The 21438-nt window shown below is 36.6% G+C and overlaps 2 protein-coding genes across 3 annotated transcripts in view; both read right to left on the bottom strand.

Annotated features, from left to right (window-relative positions):
- Positions 1-21438, bottom strand: part of LOC124607308 (dynein axonemal assembly factor 11) — a 206582-nt gene that overhangs the window by 36828 nt on the left and 148316 nt on the right. For both annotated transcript variants that reach the window (XM_047139605.1, XM_047139604.1), the window contains one exon: positions 10182-10412. In XM_047139605.1, coding sequence (XP_046995561.1) covers positions 10182-10412 — 231 coding nt within the window. The remainder of the gene's footprint in view (positions 1-10181; positions 10413-21438) is intronic.
- Positions 3587-5339, bottom strand: LOC124607309. Its single transcript, XM_047139606.1, has 2 exons — positions 5207-5339; positions 3587-4790 (listed from the first exon to the last, which is right to left on the bottom strand). Exon 2 carries the CDS (start codon positions 4622-4624, stop codon positions 3593-3595), a length of 1032 nt encoding a protein of 343 aa, XP_046995562.1. The 5' UTR covers positions 4625-4790; positions 5207-5339; the 3' UTR covers positions 3587-3592.

Here is a 21438-nt window from a genome sequence, read left to right as displayed (position 1 = left end):
TAATGAAATAATGAAGTTAGTAAAAGAAAATAAGAAAATGATATGTTAATCAGAAACGATTATGGACCCTGTCTTTGTAGTAGTTTGTTTTGCGAATGCACTTCTTAGTTAACAAGTTTTTAAAGGAAAAGAATTTGAGAGTATAGCAGACACTGGTAAGTAAATGGTAAAATATAGATTTATACGAGAGAATATTATTTTGCTGTAGTAAAACATCTGTATGATTAGGGTGACCAGATGAAATTGTTTAAAAAGGAGGACAAACAGCTTCAAAAAGGAGGACAAAGGAAGAAAAAAGAGGACACATTAAACGGGTCAACTGCAGATGAGGATACCACCTGTCAGCTTTGGACAAGTCACGTGATTGCCGGGAATAACTGGCAAAACTAGTAGTTAATTGTTACTGGTGGTCAGGTGGTGATTCCCAGAGCAATATTTTTTTTTTAATTTTAAATTAAAAACATTGATTGTGGTGACAGTGTGGCATCAATTGTTTTTTATATTTACATGTAGTTTTAAGATTTAACAAAGACGGCTGCCTAAATGCCACTCCTGATTGGCTACTGACACGTGACTTGTCCAAAGCTGACCGGTGGTATCCTCATCTGCAGTATTCTCCAACAAACATACATTCAATTTTAATAAATGAGTCTATTATTTATAGACATAACATACATACATTCCTTAACAATTATTGATACTTCTTGGAGGAAACAATTTTTTGCAGAAGTTTAGGCTTACTTAAGAGATAATTGTAAAATGACACACATGAAAATTCTTTTAAATTATATTGGACCATCAACAGACCTTTCACTGATTCAAGGTTTAATCTATTCCTCTCATCAGTCCATTGTGTGGTAATGAGAGAGAATATTCTTTCAGCATTAGCATTATGCCCTGAAATACTGAAAAAGTATTCAGCAACTCTGAGTGACAATCAACTGACTTACTGTCACAAAAAACTTTGCCCATTTTTTACTACAAGATAAAGTCCTAAATTCTGGATCATCATTATTCCTTTTTAGAAATTGCCTGAAATTGCAGAACTGATCAAAACATTTTGCATCTTCAATTTTAAAGGTTTTACATTTCTCCTGCAAATACACAAAGCTTTTCTCAACATCAATGTAGCAAAAATCATTGTTAAATGACATCCATCTAAAACATGAGAAGTCCTCAAACATACAGAGCCACCGTTTCAAATATTCATGGCATGATTGATAAAGTAAAATAAAAGTTTGACTTCTTTCTCTAAGCGTTCCTCTGTTGCAATTTTCAGGATCTGCTTGACTTTAAGGCAAATGAATTTTTCACTTAATCGGTCTTCAAGCACCTTACATATTGACTCTAAAATTTCAATGACATCAACCAAAGTTGTCCACCTTTTCTAATTCCAGAATACTTGTACTGAACAAAGACATCAATGAATGCAAATACCATAAGTAAGCTTCACTCAGCCTGTTCTCAAAAATTGAAACAAAACCTTTGGTGGTTTGCTTTCAAAGAGAAAGTAAGCTTTAAGAGCACCATACATTTCCAGTAACCTTTCAATGCCTGGAAAAAGAGACAGCTACCTAGTCTTCACATGAGACAGGACTTGTTTGTAATTAACTTCAACAAATTCACAGAAAGATTGCAACTGTTCTGTTCTAACTGTGTGAATAGAAAAATAATTATGTATTTTTACAATAATACACTCTAAATCAATAGAAAGACAATCAGCTCCCTGCTGAATTGTATTGTGTAAAATGTGAGCTGGACATCCCACTCCAATTAAATGCTCATTTTTCAGAGATATCTTTAATCTGCTGTATATATTATTGCCTTCCTTGTGGTTAATACCACCAAAGTTTGTGTTTGCATTATCACCAGTAAATGACACACACTTATTAACAATACCCAAATGCTGTAAAGTTTCTGTAATGTTCTCTGCAACTGTCTCAGATGTTTCATTTAGAGTAGATTTTAGCTCAATTACTTTTGTTTTCAAACCACCCTGTTTGTAGTCAAAATATTGTATAACAATCGGAAACATTTTTATATTGCCATGGTTACTTCCATCAGTAGAGACACCAAAACAAGATATGCCACTCATATCTTCCATTGCTACAGTCAAGGCATGCGGAGCAATCACATTATTTACAATACTTTGAGTTTTTGTTCTGGCTGAGAAAATCTTTTTAGCAACATCCCAGTCAAAATAAATTGCTTCATTTAATTTTGGCCTACAATCCATTGATCTGTAGCCAAAATGATGCCTAACGTTATGGAATGCTAATGCTCGCCGGCTGAAGTGGCCGGGCGGTTCTAGGCGCTACAGTCTGGAACCGCGCAACCGCTGCGGTCGCAAGTTCGAATCCTGCCTCTGGCATGGATGTGTGTGATGTCCTTAGGTTAGTTAGGTTTAAGTAGTTCTAAGTTCTAGGGGACTGATGATCTCAGCAGTTACGTCCAATAGTGCTCAGAGCCATTTGAACCATTTGCTAATGCTCCTTCTGCAGCAAGAACTCTGTGGATAATAGCAGAAGTAGATTGTTGTTTCTGAAATAATTCTCTGTCCTAGACATTGAACTGGAAGCCTGAAGGTTTTTTTTAAGCTTCTGATTGGCAATGTGATTTTCAAGATCTTGGCCACCTGTGCATGAAATTTAACATTTCGGTGACAAAGCAACATGCATTTCGTTTTATAGCATTCAGGCAGCCAATAAGATTGCGTGTTTCTGCCAGAAATTAAAACTAGTTGTCAATTGTTACTGATGGTCAGGTGGTGGTTAACTGAGCAATATAAAAAAAAATTAATAACATTGATTGTGGTTACAGTGTGGCGTTAATTGTTTGGTTATGTCAACAGCACGGAATTGTTTACAAAGCGAAAAATGTAAGACCATTCACCTCCCTTCATTCAACGCACCACTACCAACATCTACAATTCAAGCAGCAGCTGACAACATGTAAACTGCACTTTAACCTTCCTAATACAAATAAATTGAATGATTATGAAACAATGAAATAAAACAATGACAGTTAATCTGTCGAGTTATTTCTTATCTTTATTGGACACTGAGATGTACATTCAAGCTCCACATATTTTACATTCTGCTTCAAATTCATTTATCCCTTTCTTGAAAGCTGGAGATTTGCAGGAAAGGACATCAGAAAATGTACACTTTCATTTAGGCATAGCCATATATTTTACATAACAGACTAGGTTAAAAATTACACTCACAAATCACACATGCACTACAGGAAGCCAAACCAATACAAAGCGAAGATACGAAATGAAAATTTTAAATAATTCATATTTGCATTCGCTTATAGGTCGATCAACGATAACATCCACGATCCTGGTACCACCTACTAACACCGCCTTCGTGCGTGTTTATCACTTCAAATTTACCTTTCTTCACTCTGGCAATCTCAATAATACAATAAAGTTGTTCTGGGGCAAATATTTCTGGATAATGCCATAGTTTCCTCTCTATATCCCCAAAATCACTGTCATTTGGAAGATACGAGTGACCAGGTTCAGCAAATTTGTGCGTAATTTCCTCAGTGTTAGTTTTGTCACTCTGAACCAAATACATCCAAATTGTCATAATTTTAAAATTCCTGTTTTGCCCCCACATGAATCTGACCATACTACCATCCTTGGACCAATATCATGAGATTTGACATACTTCAATACACAAGAGCCTACCTCTTCAGCTCCCCTTGAAGCAATACTTTCATTCCAGCAATGCATTACTGCCTTTCCACTTTTAAAGTCATGAATTCCAAGATTAAAGCAGGAGAGTTGATGTTTATAGTATGCAACACCTGTTATCAATTTTGGCAGCAATAATGCTTTCTGCAAATCAAATGAAAAAACTGTAAGATCTTCTGTCTTGGAGTTCTCCATATCACTTTTCAGACAATCTCTTGCAGCTTCAGCCTTCCTGTGGTGCAATTCCTGCTCCTTTCTTAATCTTCGTAGCTTATCAGTGTCTGCCTCACCAGCTCTAAGTGTCTCCTCTGCTGTAATTAGTTTGTTTAGCCTGTCACATGTTTGACATGTATCCTTTTGAGGAGGCTTGAAACTGAGATTGAAGTCTCGTCTAAATACTTTTTCGTACAGTGATTGGCTGGGAGGTTTAACATTGGGATCTTCTTCTTTCAGCTTATCAATGAATAATCTGTACATCAAACTAAGATCAAGTCTACTGTCGAAGTACTTTTTTGACGAATCTCTTCTGCAGTAGTGACTCGATGTACTGGGAAAACTACTAATATGATTAAGGATGTGAATAATAGCTGAGTCAGCACTTTTATTATGAGGTACGTGTTTTCTACGCTGGTCACATAAAGAGCTTGTCTTTGCTTTGGCTATGGCTTGATGCATAGTGCTGCCAGAAATCTGTAGTATCTTTAGATAAGTTTTTTTGCACACCTTCATATCATTTCCATCCGCACTAGGAATATAATAGTTCCTAGAAAACTTCTTCTTGTCAGTTTTAGAACGCTTCCTTTTGATGGGAACATTTTTAACTGAACCATATATTATTGATGTCTGCACATCCCAAGACCCACTTCCATAAAATGTGTCAAAAAACTTTCTTTTCTCCTCACAATTTATTTTTGGCAGCATTTTTGTCTACATGAACAATTAAAATCAACAAATGTCTTTCCTGGGACAGTCTCCCCTTTACTGTTAGCGTAAGTTTCCCCACTATTTCACTTCTTCTTCCTTAGGGTTTTCTTCCATTGTTCCCTGTTTTCTTTGTTTCTTTTATTGCCATAAATTTCATGTTGATCTGAAAAACAAATTACTTAGATCTACAATTTTGTTTTGAAAACTGACTAATTAAGAATTCCAGTCATGAGATCAAGTTATGATATTCCATTTAATTAATTTTGTAGCTGACGAATATGCAAAATACAATTGTTTCAGGAACTCTTCTGCCAGAGTGAACCATCTCCATATTAAATCGCATTTCCCGCCCTATATAAAGAGGTATCTCTTTCCACAGGGTCAATTTTCCTCTCCCCTCATTATTTATGGCAGCACTGGCTGAAATATTGACATACACTCACTATCAATTGTGCAGTGATCTTAGATTTACTACTTGTGGTCATGGTTCATTCTGGCATGTGAGGTAAACAACATAACCTCCAATTAACGAGTTTATTCTATAAACTAAAGTATCACTAGTTATTAAAATCCACTTACCATTTGATGATTGAGACGCACCATCACTAGGTTCATATACATCAGAAGAACTAGAACAAAATGACTCGTCTTCACAATTATCATCGTTTTCTGCCATTGCGCGGGAACGTGCGCCTGAGCTATATACCGTGGTAGCCATCATGTGATGCCGCATGGTTCACTTTGGAATAAGAGAATGAATAGTACCAACTTTCTGCCAAAGAAATCCCTTGCTATAGCAATGAAACGAGGTGAGTTCTCAGATAGCTTGTTTTGTCATAAGACAAACTGAAACCATATCATTTTAAAATGGTGAGGAACTAATTTTTTTTTAAATGTCACTTAGTTCACTCTGGCATAAGACCACTCATATATACACTGGTGGAAAAAAATTACAACACCAAAAAACGATTAATATAAAGTAATGTAACATATTTAAAGTGATTAACATTGCAAGATTGCAGGTTAACAGATGCACGAGATAAGCCACTGCAAATGTGAAATGCTGGTACATTAATAACCAGTGTAACCACCAGAATGTTGAAAACAAGCATGCAAATGTGCATGCATTATGTTGTATAGGTACCAGATGTTAGTTTGTGGGATGGAGTTCCATGCCTGTCGAGCTTGGTTGGTCAATAAAGGGACGGTCAATGCTAGTTGTGGATGAGGCTGGAGTTGTTGTCCAATCATGTCCCATATGTGCTCAATTTGGAGACAGATCTGGTGATCGAGGAAGCCAAGGAAATGTGTTGACACTCTGTAGAGCATGTTGGTTTACAACAGTTGTATGTGGGCAGCATTACATCCACTGGAATGCTGTACACGAATGGCAGCACAACAGGTCAGCCACCAGATTGACATACAAATTTGCAGTCAGGGAGCATGGGATAACCAAAAGAGTGCTACCAACTGAGCTACAGAAGCAAGACTCACAACCTGTCCTCACAGCTTCATTTTTGCCAGTATCTCATCTCCTACCTTTGAAACTCCACAGAGGCTCTCCTGCAAACCTTGCAGGACAAGCACTCCTGGACGAAAGGATACTTCAGAGACTTGCCTTAGCCACAGCCTGGGGGATGTTTCCAGAGTGAAATTTTCACTCTGCAGTGGAGTGTGTGCTGATATGAAACTTCCTGGCAGATTAAAACTGTGTGCAGGGCCACAACCACATGCAGCATCCACCACATGCTCCAACAGGATCTGCTCGGTTTATTGTGTGACGGTAAGGTGACCATGGACCATGACAAGATCCATATGGCTGTCAACATTGGTATCTCTACACAACAACACAGTCCATAGATGTAAAGTGATTTTAATTGTCGCATACACTGAAAGCAAAGAGTTCAAGCCAAGCAATAAGATCAACGATACCGCCTGTATCAAAATATATTTAATGTACCGAATGTAGATTCTTGTGTTCCCCTAATTCTTTTGAATGGTGTAGAACTAAGAATGTTTATAATTTCCAACTAATACTCTTTCAGTTAAACCAGATCATTACTGGAAGCAATATGTTATCTACATTACCAAATTTCCACCTACAGTTTTGCATACTATAATAAAGTTTTCATGATCACAAAATATTATACCAGTTTATAAATACCTCTTCCAATCGAAAATTACCAGTTCCAAGTGAGCTAATTATGAGTAACACCTCCATGAAAGTCTGCCTCCAGCATGGGTATGGTCAACATCTCTGTGTCACTCATGTAGTAACTTGTATTATCTTTTATGAACTTCTTTGAATGAATCAGTGAATAACATTCATTACTGTCCCATCTCTCTGTCACCATCAGGAACTTCTGTGTATTAGTGTCATGTATCAGGATATCTGGTGTGTTAACTGACTGTGTAACCTAAAACTAATGTGATATTGTTCTGTCAGAACTCAATTGTGAAAGTTCATTGTATCTGGTACTGCCATACTGATTATTAATCAGGGTGTTGAAAATGCCTGCCTGGGAATAAAATTTTATTGAAATCTGAATTTGGTCATTGTAGTGCTGCTAGTCACAATGAGTGTGAAAACAAGTCAAATTAATTAAATGTGTGTTATGTATGTTATTGGAGGATTTACCTGTTTACAGATATGAAGGTATCCTAGTAGATAACCCCAAAACGGTGGCTGAGATTTTTAATAGACACTTCCTGTCAGTAACTCAACAGATTGGTTGCAAGCCCAATGTTGATGAAGCTGTAACTCTTTGTCAAGCCGTATATTCAAACACAATTTCAGAAATGCACCTTAATCCTGCCACTGTAGAAGAAATTCAAAAAATCATCATGTCTCTAAAAAGTACGAATTCTGCAGGGGTTGATAATATATCTAGTAATTTATTGAAATATTCTTGTGTGTGGATAAGGAACATTCTCTGTCATATTTGCAATGCTTCCCTTCAGAAAGGTGTTGTTCCCAGTAGACTTAAGTATGCCATTGTGAAGCCCCTGTACAAAAAGGGCGATAAAGCTGAACTAACTAACTATCGACCTATCTCTTTGCTGACAGCTTTCTCCAAAATTCTAGAAAAGCTAATACATGTAAGAATTACTGATCATCTCATTAAGAATGGAGTTCTCAGCAAGAGCCAATTTGGCTTTCAAAAGGGCCGTTCAACAGAAGACGCAGTCTACACACTTGCAAATGAAGTCCTAGAAACCCTTAATGAAAAAATGCTAGCACTTGGTGTCTTCTGTGATTTATCCAAAGCGTTTGACTGTGTTGATCACCAGATTCTCTTGCAAAAAGCAAAATTAGCAGGAATAAGTGGTGTTGCAGGCAATTGGCTACAGTTGTACCTCCAAGACAGAAAACAAAAAGTTGTGTTGAATAGCTCGGGTGGAGTATATGACGCTTCCTCAGATTCTGAATGGAGTTCCATTACATGTGGAGTGCCCCAGGGCTCAATTCTTGGGCCACTATTATTCCTGATTTTTATAAATGATCTACCATCATGTACAAGCCTGCCGTGTAAATTTACATTATTTGCTGATGATACCACAATTTTTATGAGCAGTAGAACAGACAACAATCTTGAGGAACTCATTAATCACATACTCTCAGATATGGTTAATTGGTTCAAGGTGAATGGTCTCTCATTAAATTCCAGTAAGACCTGCTTTATTCAATTCTGTACAAAAACAGAAAAAGAGAGAGATAAGTGTGACTTGTGATAACCAACCAATAGTTAGAACGGAAACAACAAAATTTCTTGGAATGCACATTGACAAGAAAATGAACTGGTCTTCACATATTATTGATCTCTGTAAGAGGCTTAGCTCTGCTACCTATGCTTTACGGGTTGTCACTACATGTGTTGAACCTAACCTACCACTGCAAAAGTGGCATATTATGGCTATTTTCATTGTCTCATTGAGTACGGAATTATTTTTTGGGGCAACCAGCCATTAGCAAGGAAAGTGTTCATTGCACAGAAGCGAGCTTTAAGAATTATATGTGGACTGCGCCCAAGAGACTCTTGTAGAAATAGTTTTCGTAATCTTAAAATATACACAACTACATGCCAATATATTTTTTCTCTCATGTGTTTTGTTTGTAAAAATATAGATATATTTCAACCAAACAGTAATTATCATGAGCATAACACACGGAGGAAGAATGACATACACAGTGAACTCAGAAATTTGAGCTTGGCACAAAAGGGTGTCCACTACACTGGAGCAAAACTCTTCAACGCTCTTCCTCCCGAAATAAAGACAAAGATTCATAACAAGAGTGAGTTCAAGAAAGCACTAAAAATATTTCTGCTAGAAAAAGCTTTTTACAGTCTAGATGAATTTTTAACTAAATAAATTGTAATATTTTAATATTATATAATACAAGTTGACATAATGCCACTAAGAATTTTATTTAGCCTGAGCTCTGTATCTGTGTGTGCTCCGTATCTGTTTTCTGTAGTGTTTTAATGACTCTAAGAAAATATGTATTTTCTTTTTCTGTATTGCTGCCCAAAGAATTTACTGTATAAATTTTTATATAATTATTTACTCAAATTTCTGTATATGCTATAAGATTATCAGATTGTATTTGTAAAAAACTGACTCGTTCCACGTCCTTGTGTATCCAACACAGTTGGACCTATGGAACACGAAATAAATCAAATCAAATCAAGCAATTCAATAAACTCTTGCTGCAGAGACACAAGAAATCACAAGTACGCATGTTACCGAGGGACACAATGGCAGATCATGTGCATTTAGTCATTGCATTGAACATGAAAGTTCTATTGATTTGAGGAGAATTTGTATGGTTCTTGATATCACCTGTTTTCAATCCTATTCAGCATGTCTGTAGTGTTTCCTACAGAAATGTATACGCTCTATAGTCTGTTCCTGTCACAGGAACATCAGACCAGTGATGTAGCACAAAATCTATATATTTTTTGCATCTGTCTACAGATTATTTGGAAACAGTGGCAGAATAACACAACAGCAATCTTTCTTATGATATTTTGTAATGCACTAAAGTATGTTTTAGTAAGCACTTCCTTACTCATTCTACATTCTTTAGGTAATAACTTACCACATTAGAGGCACTGAAATCAATATAGTCAATGGCAGTTAATCTCACAATGACTGAGCAATCCTAAATGTTGGCAGCACCTAGTGCTATCAAAATTTCAAAGGGGACTGTGTGATTCTCAGAATGTAAAAGTTTGTTGTTTCTGTCTTCTTTCATCACCCCCATAACAGTGGTCACAATTATCACAATTATCAGTTCCCTGTTTGTCTCTCCCTTTCTGCCCATCCATATACCATATATAAAACTATGAAATTTCATGCTTTTCCTTTATTTCAATAGTTTCAGTCAGATTTTCTACTACTAAGAGAAAAAACACAATGAAAGCAGAATTAAGTTTCCTTAAATAGATGAATATAAAGTATACTCCATGGTTCTACATTTACTTCTAAAACTGCATTCCTCATGCTAAAATTTCATAACAATTATATTTCAGTATTTGCAGAGCTACATTACCTGAAGACAGTAATGTCTAATATGTAACATCCATCTTCCTCTTTGAGTGTAAATGGAACCTTGGCTTCATTCACATTACGTGGTTTCCCCTCTTTGTCAAAGAGATTAACACATGCTGGCTCATTTTTAAAATCATTATTACTCAAATCCTTGTTGTTGTTGCTCTTTCTCGCTTCTAATGCCAAATGGACTCTAGTTTCAGGGCTGTGATCACAGGTTTCTGACCAAAATCTGTAACCAAATTTTAGTCATCTGTTTGCACCAGATTCTCTTAAGTGAATCAGTGGAAAGAAAAGCTGAAGCTCTAAAATATGAAAAATTTTAATCATATAGAACAATTATTCATTAATTAATATATGTAAATGTATGTTTACCTAGATCATGCACAGACCATATTTTCACATTACGACAGATTTTAGGGGAACATAGGGAGAAATCACAAAACATAGGATAAATTGTCATAGATTTAGAAAAAGAATATGATACTGTTTAGATTAGACTAGATTTACTTTCATTCCAATTGATCCGTAGTGAGGAGGTCCTCTAGGATGTGGAACATGTCAGAAGAACAACAATACATGGCAAATATTTACAACTAAAACAAATAAGCTAATGTACCATTCCACAGGTCCCAAGTGGAATGATCGTCATTTTTTAATGAACACTATATGAAAGAGTCATTTTACAAATACTAATGCACTGAATTTAAAATAAAAAAGTTTTTTATTTATTTATAAGGTAATAAACATGTAATACAACTACTATAATATGTTTTACAATGAACACATTACTGCACTGAAATGGTGCAGAAGTTAGATTGTACTTACACACACACACACAAATTTTCAATGAACACATAACTGCACTGAAATTGTGCAGAAGTTATATTGTACTTATATACAAAACAGTTGGTTTTACTGAGAAATTCATCAATGGAGTAGAAGGAGTTGGCCACCAATAAATCCTTTAGGCTTCCCTTAAACTGAGGAACTGTCCCGAGGAAATTACTTTGGAGAGTATTACATATTGTGCACATAAAGGGTCCTTTAATTAAAAGAATACAAGAAATATATAAAGATAACATATGTCAGTCCTTTAATTAAAATAATACAAGAAGTATATAAAGGTAACATATTTTGAGTGAAAATGCTTTCACAGAAATTTAGAACAAGCAAGGGTCTGCTAGAAGGCTTACCCAGCTCATCAACATTATTTAAAATCTATATAGACAGTCGTCTTAATATGTGGTCTTGTAAATTCAATGGGACAGGGCTAGAAATTAAAGATGGGGTTTATTTGTATCACCTACTATTTGCTGATGATCAAGTAGTTATAGCACAAGGAGGGGAGGATGCAAATTATGTACATAATCAGCTAACAATGGAATACAGAAACTGAGGATTGAATATTAACTATCAGAAAACAGAATGCCTCACTTATGATCCAGATGACTTACACATAGAGGGAAAGAAATTAAGAACGTCAATACTTTATGTTATTCACGATCCATTTTAGAGGCGGTGAGAAAATCAGAGGTAGAAATTAAGAAAAGAACTAGTAGTGAAAGGAAGGTCATTGGGATGTTCAACTCAATCTTAGGGAGCAGAAATGTAATAAACCAAACCAAAAGAATCATATATAGATAGATACTACAAAGCATATTTATGTATGGAGATGAGATATGGACTACTAATCTCCAACACATAAAAAAACTGCAAGCAGTAGAAATGAACTTCTGGGGAAGATAAGCAAGAATTTCTAGAAAAGAGAAAACTCTAAGAAATGATGCAATAATAAAGAGAATGGAAGTAAGAAATAGAATACATGACGTGATGGATAGAAGGAAGTTACAATGTTATGGGCATGTAAGAAGAACGAAGGAAGCCAGAATATCAAAAATGATGCGGGAATGAGACCCAGAGGCAAAGAAGAGAAGAGGACACCCTATGACCACCTGTCTCTAAAATGTACAATTAATAATGAGGAGAATTGGTGTAGAGGAAGAAGATATACAAGATCAAAGCATATGGTGGGACATTGTGAGGAGATAAATTAAGATCTTATGTAACAGGTGTAATAATTTCCATGTTTATATATTACTAGCAAAGTTTTTTGGCTGACATTCTGTTAACAAATGAAAATAAACTGCTCAACAACATTTTCAACCACATCCATACCAACTCATTTGTGTGGACCATGAGATGAAGGAATAAACTTTACTGTGCAATAAAAACAAAACAACAACCAAAATAATGACAGTCAGTTGAAAGTACACATCATTGCAAATCTGTGAAATCAAACTCTGCTGTTGGATGACATTCAATACTGTGATGTACCACTCTATGCATTGTAACATGCTTGGGTCATCCTTGGCATTCTGTCCACAAGCTGATCAACATATTGCTGCTCAAGCAAGTAGTGTATGAGAACTCCTGCAACAACACACTGGAAGTTTCAATTATCTCACGCACGCTGAGTTGGGCTCAAGTCAGCAGATTGTCAGGGCATGTTTTGTCTTGATGTAACTGGACGTAGTTGTTTTCTTTCCTGGTGTTTCCTCCAGTGTATTTCGCAATGTGATGGGTATGAGTTATGAATGAATATTCTTAAATATTACAAGATTTTAAAATCTCTCTCTTTCTTTTTTTACATAACTGCATGGGCAGAAATTGTCGAAAGATGCTATATTAGGTGATCAAGTCACTCTCTTTGAACAATGTGATGAAACAGTACAGGTGAGGAGTTATTAATAATGTCTACTAGAGAGTAGCAGTGAAACCAGAGAAACATGGCGGGCTCAAGAAATTAAACAGTGGAAAATCAAGGCTGAAATAATTACAGTATTATGAATAGGATAGATTGCTACTCACCCAGATGATTTGGGGGCAGTGATGGGTGGATCACAGTTGTGGGTGATTTGGGGACAGTGGGGATGGATCACACTTGTGGTGAGTAGTAAACCATCCTTTTCATAGTTTTGTCAAGCTCAAGGGATTTTTATCAAGGGAATATTGTTGCTTAGTTCTAGAAAAGCAAAATCTTAAAAATCTAAATGGACAGTAGAAAAGACTGAAAATGTGGTATGGTAACAGAGAGGTAACAGGCAATGTGAAAATATTTTTAAAAAGTTGAAAAGTTAGTAATAAAAGTTAAATGATGAACAGATGAAGCAATCCAGCAGTGTTAGAAAAACAGAGTGGAGAACAGTTAACAAGGAAGGCAGGGGAAGGGACAATGTAGTGTGCAATAACATAATAATAAGAGGCAATGAAAAACTGATGAGTAACCCCAGGAAGTATGTGAGAGATTCAGAGACCAATTTAGCAAGATGATCAGAGAGGATGTGATTGACCCACCTCAGATGCTAAATCCCAGTAATGTCCGTAATTCATTCTTCCTGAGGTGTGTTACAGAACTGGAAATCCTGAAAACCATTTCCAACTTAAAAGCAAATACCTCCAGTGGCTGGGATGACATCTCAGCTAAATTTCTGAGAGAATGCAGTAATGAATTAATAATAGATATTGATACTTATGAAAGAAACTGTTTTACACACCATGGAATGCATCACAACAAACATGGTAGGGAAAGATTAGCTGCGAGTATTAATGATGTACTTGAACAGATATCTCATGATAATGAATACAGACCTGTTATTGCAATGGAAGCTCCTTCACAGGGAAACTAATAGGCGGACCAATTCCTATGGAATTAGGTACGAAAGAACTAACAAAGCGAGGGACCGTAAATTTGCAGTAAAAACTCACATAGGTGTAAACTTTGCCAACAGTTTAATAGATACTGTAAATTCTTTAGTCAGTAAATTCTTTAGTCAGATACTGTAAATTCTTTAGCTTCATAATGCACTTAAACCTAGGTGGTGTGTCGGGAGAAATGATGAACAAACTACACTCCTGGAAATGGAAAATAGAACACATTGACACCGGTGTGTCAGACCCACCATACTTGCTCCGGACACTGCGAGAGGGCTGTACAAGCAATGATCACACGCACGGCACAGCGGACACACCAGGAACCGCGGTGTTGGCCGTCGAATGGCGCTAGCTGCGCAGCATTTGTGTACCGCCGCCGTCAGTGTCAGCCAGTTTGCCGTGGCATACGGAGCTCCATCGCAGTCTTTAACACTGGTAGCATGCCGCGACAGCGTGGACGTGAACCGTATGTGCAGTTGACGGACTTTGAGCGAGGGCGTATAGTGGGCATGCGGGAGGCCGGGTGGACGTACCGCCGAATTGCTCAACACGTGGGGCGTGAGGTCTCCACAGTACATCGATGTTGTCGCCAGTGGTCGGCGGAAGGTGCACGTGCCCGTCGACCTGGGACGGGACCGCAGCGACGCACGGATGCACGCCAAGACCGTAGGATCCTACGCAGTGCCGTAGGGGACCGCACCACCACTTCCCAGCAAATCAGGGACACTGTTGCTCCTGGGGTATCGGCGAGGACCATTCGCAACCGTCTCCATGAAGCTGGGCTACGGTCCCGCACACCGTTAGGCCGTCTTCCGCTCACGCCCCAACATCGTGCAGCCCGCCTCCAGTGGTGTCGCGACAGGTGTGAATGGAGGGACGAATGGAGACGTGTCGTCTTCAGCGATGAGAGTCGCTTCTGCCTTGGTGCCAATGATGGTCGTATGCGTGTTTGGCGCCGTGCAGGTGAGCGCCACAATCAGGACTGCATACGACCGAGGCACACAGGGCCAACACCCGGCATCATGTTGTGGGGAGCGATCTCCTACACTGGCCGTACACCACTGGTGATCGTCGAGGGGACACTGAATAGTGCACGGTACATCCAAACCGTCATCGAACCCATCGTTCTACCATTCCTAGACCGGCAAGGGAACTTGCTGCTCCAACAGGACAATGCACGTCCGCATGTATCCCGTGCTACCCAACGTGCTCTAGAAGGTGTAAGTCAACTACCCTGGCCAGCAAGATCTCCGGATCTGTCCCCCATTGAGCATGTTTGGGACTGCATGAAGCGTCGTCTCACGCGGTCTGCACGTCCAGCACGAACGCTGGTCCAACTGAGGCGCCAGGTGGAAATGGCATGGCAAGCCGTTCCACAGGACTACATCCAGCATCTCTACGATCGTCTCCATGGGAGAATAGCAGCCTGCATTGCTGCGAAAGGTGGATATACACTGTACTAGTGCAGACATTGTGCATGCTCTGTTGCCTGTGTCTATGTGCCTGTGGTTCTGTCAGTGTGATCATGTGATGTATCTGACCCCAGGAATGTGTCAATAAAGTTTCCCCTTCTGGGACAATGAATTCACGGTGTTCTTATTTCAATTTCCAGGAGTGTATATGACTTAGAAATACTCTTAGGGCAAATTAACTCTGTAAAAGTCATATGTTTGAATAAACATTGGCTTAAATGGGACAATGTCAAGCTACTAAATTCACTCTCAGGATACAAGTTAGCATCGAGTTTTTGCAGAAAAAAGGGGTATGGGGGGTCATGTATATTAGTTGAACAGACAAAACTTCGAAGCCAAAAAAACTTTTGATTGTTTAAATGAGGAACAGGTATTTGACTTGAGCTGTCTGAATACGGTTTACTAATCATAAGCACATATCATATCCTGGAATATTGGGCTACTAGGGCATTTCTAGAGAAATTTGAAACTCTGCTAAGTAGGTTGCAGCTAGGGAAACCATATAAAAAGATTGTAATTTGTTCTGATTTTAATATAGATATAAGAGACGAAAACAGATTTGTTACCACCCTGAAGGATTTGTTGGCTACAAATGGCTTAACACTAAATTTTACTGAGTGCACTGGGGCAGCCACTTCTGCCACAAGCATTGATAATATAGTGAGCAGCAAAACTTATGGGAATACAGAAAAACATGTATTAGACTTAGGAATATCTGATCACTCAGCACTTTTTATGTCATTGCCATACATAGACAAAACATATAGGCCCACAGTGAAATTGGTCAGAAATTTCAGCCAGACAAATGTAAACACATTTATCTTGAAATTAAAGGAAACCCACTGGACCTTCAGCAACCAGTGTTCAGTAAACAATAATTACAACACTTTCATATCTGAAGACATGGATTATGGAAAGTATCAGGATCTCTATTATTAGAAAGAGGGAAATGCATAAGGAAGCGAAAACCAACCATGATGCTGAATTTATTAGGTACAAAATCAAATACAAAAAAATATTTGATTGGGTAGTTAAACAAGCAAAACAATTGGCAAACAGTAAATATATAGCTAATGCCTCAAATAAATCAAAAGCAGTATGGCAGGTTGTCAAGAAAGAAACAGGTACTGAAGAAACAAAACATTTTAATTACCAACTAGAAATTGGTGGGAATACTGTTACTAAGACTTGGCACATCTGTGAAGAATTTAATAAGTACTTCATAACCACAAACAAACATCATAACTTCTTACTTCCACAAATAAGACCTGATGCAGTACTGCAGGAATCAAGAGAGTTTAAATTTACTGCAGTATCATGTCACGAAGTAGCTAACATCACACAATCCCTAAAAATTCTTAAATCTGTGGGCTGGGATGAAATTCCAACAAATATCATAAAGGCAGGAAGTGACAGCATTGCACCTCAACTCTGTAAAATAATAAACCAATCGTTTGATGAGGGCTGCTTTCCAGACAGACTGAAATATGCTGAAGTCTGTCCAATCTACAAAAAGGGAAAACAAGATGATTTAGTAAATTTCCACCCAGTGTCTATACTCCCAGTTTTCTCTAAAATAGTTGAACGAATAGTATGTAATCAATTAGAAAAGTACAATAAGGAAGGTAATATTATTCTCAATAACCAATACAGGTTTAGGAAGGGACGAGACACTTTACAAGCTGTAAATGAACTAATCTCTAAAGTAAGTAAATGCCTTGACAACAAACAAGGTGTATCTGGTATTTTTTGTGACCTCTCACAGGCATTTGACACAGTAAACCCTAAGCTACTGCTCCAAAAATTGTGTACCTATGGCTTCTATAGAAAATCTATAAGAGGGTTTTCATCTTATCTTAAAAACAGATACCAAAGGGTGGTGATACATCAAAAGGGAGAGAAAACTTGCTCTAGCTGGAAAGAAATTCAAGCAGGCATGCCCCAGGGCTCGATATTAGGACCACTTCTGTTCTTATATTACATAAATGACATGCCTAGCAAAGTAAATACAGATACAATACTTTACGCAGATGACTCAACTGCTGTAGTCTGCTGCAAAAACACTGATGAATTAGTAAGGACCACGAAACAAACTCTACAAGAACTTGAACAATGGATAAAAGATAATGCTATGAAATTAAATCTTGAAAAAACACAAATCATACACTTCAGTACCAATCAAACTACTGAATGTATATCACAAATAGAATATTCAGGTAAAGAACTGACCACAGTTGATTCTGTAAAATTTCTTGGGATAACTTTAAATAAAAACTTGCAATGGACTGACCATGTGGACAGTTTACTGAAGAGATTAAATAGTTTAGTTTATGCAATGAGGGTACTACACAAAGTAATGGATTTAACGCTGAAGAAAACTGTATACCATGCGTATTTCATAACACTTATAAGATATGGAATAATATTTTGGGGTGCTGAAAAGACAAACCTCCTTCGAATCATCAAACTAAAAATAATAATAATAATAATAATAATAATCAGACCAATGACAGGAACCAATAGTAGACATTCATGCAAACCACTACTCGAAAGCCTGGACTTCATGACAATCCCTTCCATCTTCATATATGAAATACTTCTCTTTGAACAGAAAAACTCGCATCTGTCTGAAGGAAATACATTCACACATGCCTACGAAACTAGACATAAATTAAAATACATGCTACCTTGTCACTGACTCACAGTATATGAAAATACTCCATACTACATGGCTCTGAAGATCAGAAATAAGATAATGTCAATATTTGGGGAATCCACATTGGAGACCATTTACACATACCTAAAAATCAAATGTTATTATAGTCTAGAAGGATTTCTAAATGAATAAAAAGCAATGTTATAGTTTAGAAGAATTTATAAATAGGAATATTGAGTAAAGATACAAGTACAAATGGTATACTTTCAAAGCCATATAGATACAAAGTATACGCATTCACTGTATATTCATGTTTATATATAGAATTATGGTTCGAATGGCGATTTGTATCCCATTCAGTACATCCATACTTCATACAGGTGTGTGAAGGCTTTGGTAATGATTCGATGAATTACGAAAAGATTTAAAATATAATGTTGTATTTTTATTATAATAAGCAATGTATGTATTACGTATTTCCTGTAGTATATAAAATACTGTAAAAACTTAGGTTAAAGACTGACGAGTCACAAATGTTCTCAATCGAATGATTGTATAAAAACATGTTATGTGACAATAAAGTATCTTATCTTATCTGAAGCCACAACAACATTTAATAAACAGCTCTTTCAGTCAGGGATCATTTCCTGACTTGTTAAAACTCACTGAAATAAGACTGGTGCATAAGAAAGAATAACTACTGATATACAAAATTATAGGCCTATTTTATTGATATAAATGTGTAGTAAGTTGTTGCAAAGGCTACTCTTTGATCAACTTGTATCATTTTTCTGTAAGTGCAATCATTTAAAAAGCTCTCAGCATGGTTTCAGGAAGGCCACGTCTACAATAACAATTGTAGCTACATTTTTCATGTGCTATTGGATAAAATTACCGATGGAAACAAAGTTATTGGCACCTTTTTAGACCTATCCAAGGTCTTTGACTGTAAATCATTCCACTCTGCTATATAAATTAGGAACTTATGAAGTCAAAGGAGTGACATTAGATTTGTTAAGATCTTGCTTCACTGACAGGAGACAATGTGTAAAACTGTATCATACAAGTGGAGGACATACACAAACAGTAAAGTCATCTTATAAAATTCTTGACTGTTGAGTCCATCAGGGAAGCCTAATCAGGCCTTTTTTGTTTATTGTATACATCAGTGACATAATAATTCCACAAAATTCAAACATTTAAATTATACCAACAATACCTCCTTCCTACGCTGGAGCTCTACAAAATAGGTTAGCTGTGCAAAATAATACAAAGAACATTAGCCTTATCACAGAATATCTCACAAAAAATAAATTGGCACTAAATAATGACAAGACAATTCTGATGGAGTTTCTGCTAAATTAGAAATCAAGACAAGTGGATACTGAGGCACAGTTGTCAATTGAAATAATTGATAAATACAAATTCCTGTGTATTACAGTAGATGAACATCTTACATGGAAGGAGCACATCACCTATATGTATAAAAAAATCTCTTGTAACACCTACCTGCTAAAACACCTTTCTAACATAATAGCACCACTTTTAAGACAAAGCTGTTTTGGTCTCATACACTGCCACCTACAATATGGTATCAAGATTTGGGGTGGGGCACCAATGGTATACATGGTTAGGGCTTTTGGAGCCCAGAAAAGAGCAATTAGGATAATAGGTAATATTCTGACATGTTCTACATCCTGGAGGACCTCCTCACTATGGATCAATTGGAATGAAAGTAAATCTAATCTAATCTAACCTTAGTAAACATCAGTCCTGTAGCGAATACTTCATTAGATACAACATACTAACAGTGTACTCATTGTATGTTCTCAGGACTGTACTGTTTGTAATGAAACATATGGAGCATAGTATAATCAATAGTGAAATCCACAATTATAATACAAGAATTTGCCACAGCAAATTATAGAAAAACATAAGGAATTCAATAAAGAAACACACGCCCTTTTCATCTATTATGTAAAGGTTTTAGATAAAGTAAATAGACAGCTATTGTGGGACATTTTAATAAGAAGAGGTATACCAATACACATTGTACACAGAGTTCAAAAGATCTAAGCTAATATAAGAATCCAAATAATTGGGGATAATGAAGAAACAACAAAGGTTAGTAATTTAGGAGTTCGACAAGGTTGCAGCCTCTCTCCACTGCTTGTTAATATATACATAGACAACATTATATGGCAATGGAGAATGAAACTGAAAAACTATACATATAACTTCAACAAAAAAGATTACATTATGACTTTGCTATTCGCAGATGACCAAGTGTTAATTTTGAATAATGAAGATGGACTGCAGAGAGCTGCCTACGAACTGTACCAAACATGCCAGATATATAATATGTCAATATCAATACAAACAACAAAAGCCATGGCTTTCTGTGGAAAAATCCAGTAAGAACAAAAAAAGTTATAGACAACAAGATTATAGAGCAAGTAGATGGATTCAAATTTCTAGGAACCATGTTGTTGTTCTGGGGAGACCTAGATCAAAAGGACAAAATTGAGAAATTTAACTATTTAAATGGCACTATCAGAAGAGCCCTCCAACATAAAGTAAGAACAGAAACATATATAAAATTTTATAGAGTTATGTCAGAACCAACATTACTACGAGTATATGGAAGTGAATCTTGAGTAATGAAAAAGAAAGATAAAATAAGATTACAAGCCAATGAAATGAAATTCCTCAGGTACATAGCAGGATACACCAAGCTAGCCTACAAAAGAAATACAGATTTCAGGAAAGAATTAAATATTTTCGATGTAAACAATAAGGTTGACGGATACCGGCAAAAATGGATATCCCATCTGTTATGAATGGATAAATCAAGATTACCACTCCATTTTTGGCGATATACTCTCCAATGTAAAACATACATTGGAAGACTTGCAAAATGATGGAAGGACCAGGTGTAGTTGCATCAGGCTAAGGGCAGGCCTAATGCATGATGGAAGAAGAATAAGAAGAAAAAGACAGGATTACCCCATAAAATTTAGTAATAAAAGAGCAACAGATCATAGTCATTTTCTGCTGAAAGACATTTTATAAATAAAACTGTTAAATGGAAACATACTTAAGAAAAATCAAAGCAGCTGTTAATTGCTACATATTTTTATTCCCTCAAAGATTTTTAATGTTGTTGTGTATAATTTATCTTTATTTCTAAACGCTTATTAATGTTCATATGTTTATAAACAGACTGTGTCCAAGACTTTAAAAGTTATTATGGACAAAAAAACCATTTATTATTATTATTATTATGTACAAAACCTACAGAAGAGCTTATAGAGAATCCCTAAAGATTCTAAAAGCAGAGTATTCCATTGATCAGGTAATTGAATCAAGTAATGCCAGTACAACAGCCTGGAGCATAATAAATAATAAATGTGAGA

The sequence above is a fragment of the Schistocerca americana genome, chromosome 3 (genome assembly GCF_021461395.2).
Source record: "Schistocerca americana isolate TAMUIC-IGC-003095 chromosome 3, iqSchAmer2.1, whole genome shotgun sequence".
NCBI lineage: Eukaryota > Metazoa > Arthropoda > Insecta > Orthoptera > Acrididae > Schistocerca > Schistocerca americana.
The sequence above is the reverse complement of the archived record's forward strand: the minus strand, read 5'-3'. Positions and strand labels throughout refer to the sequence as shown.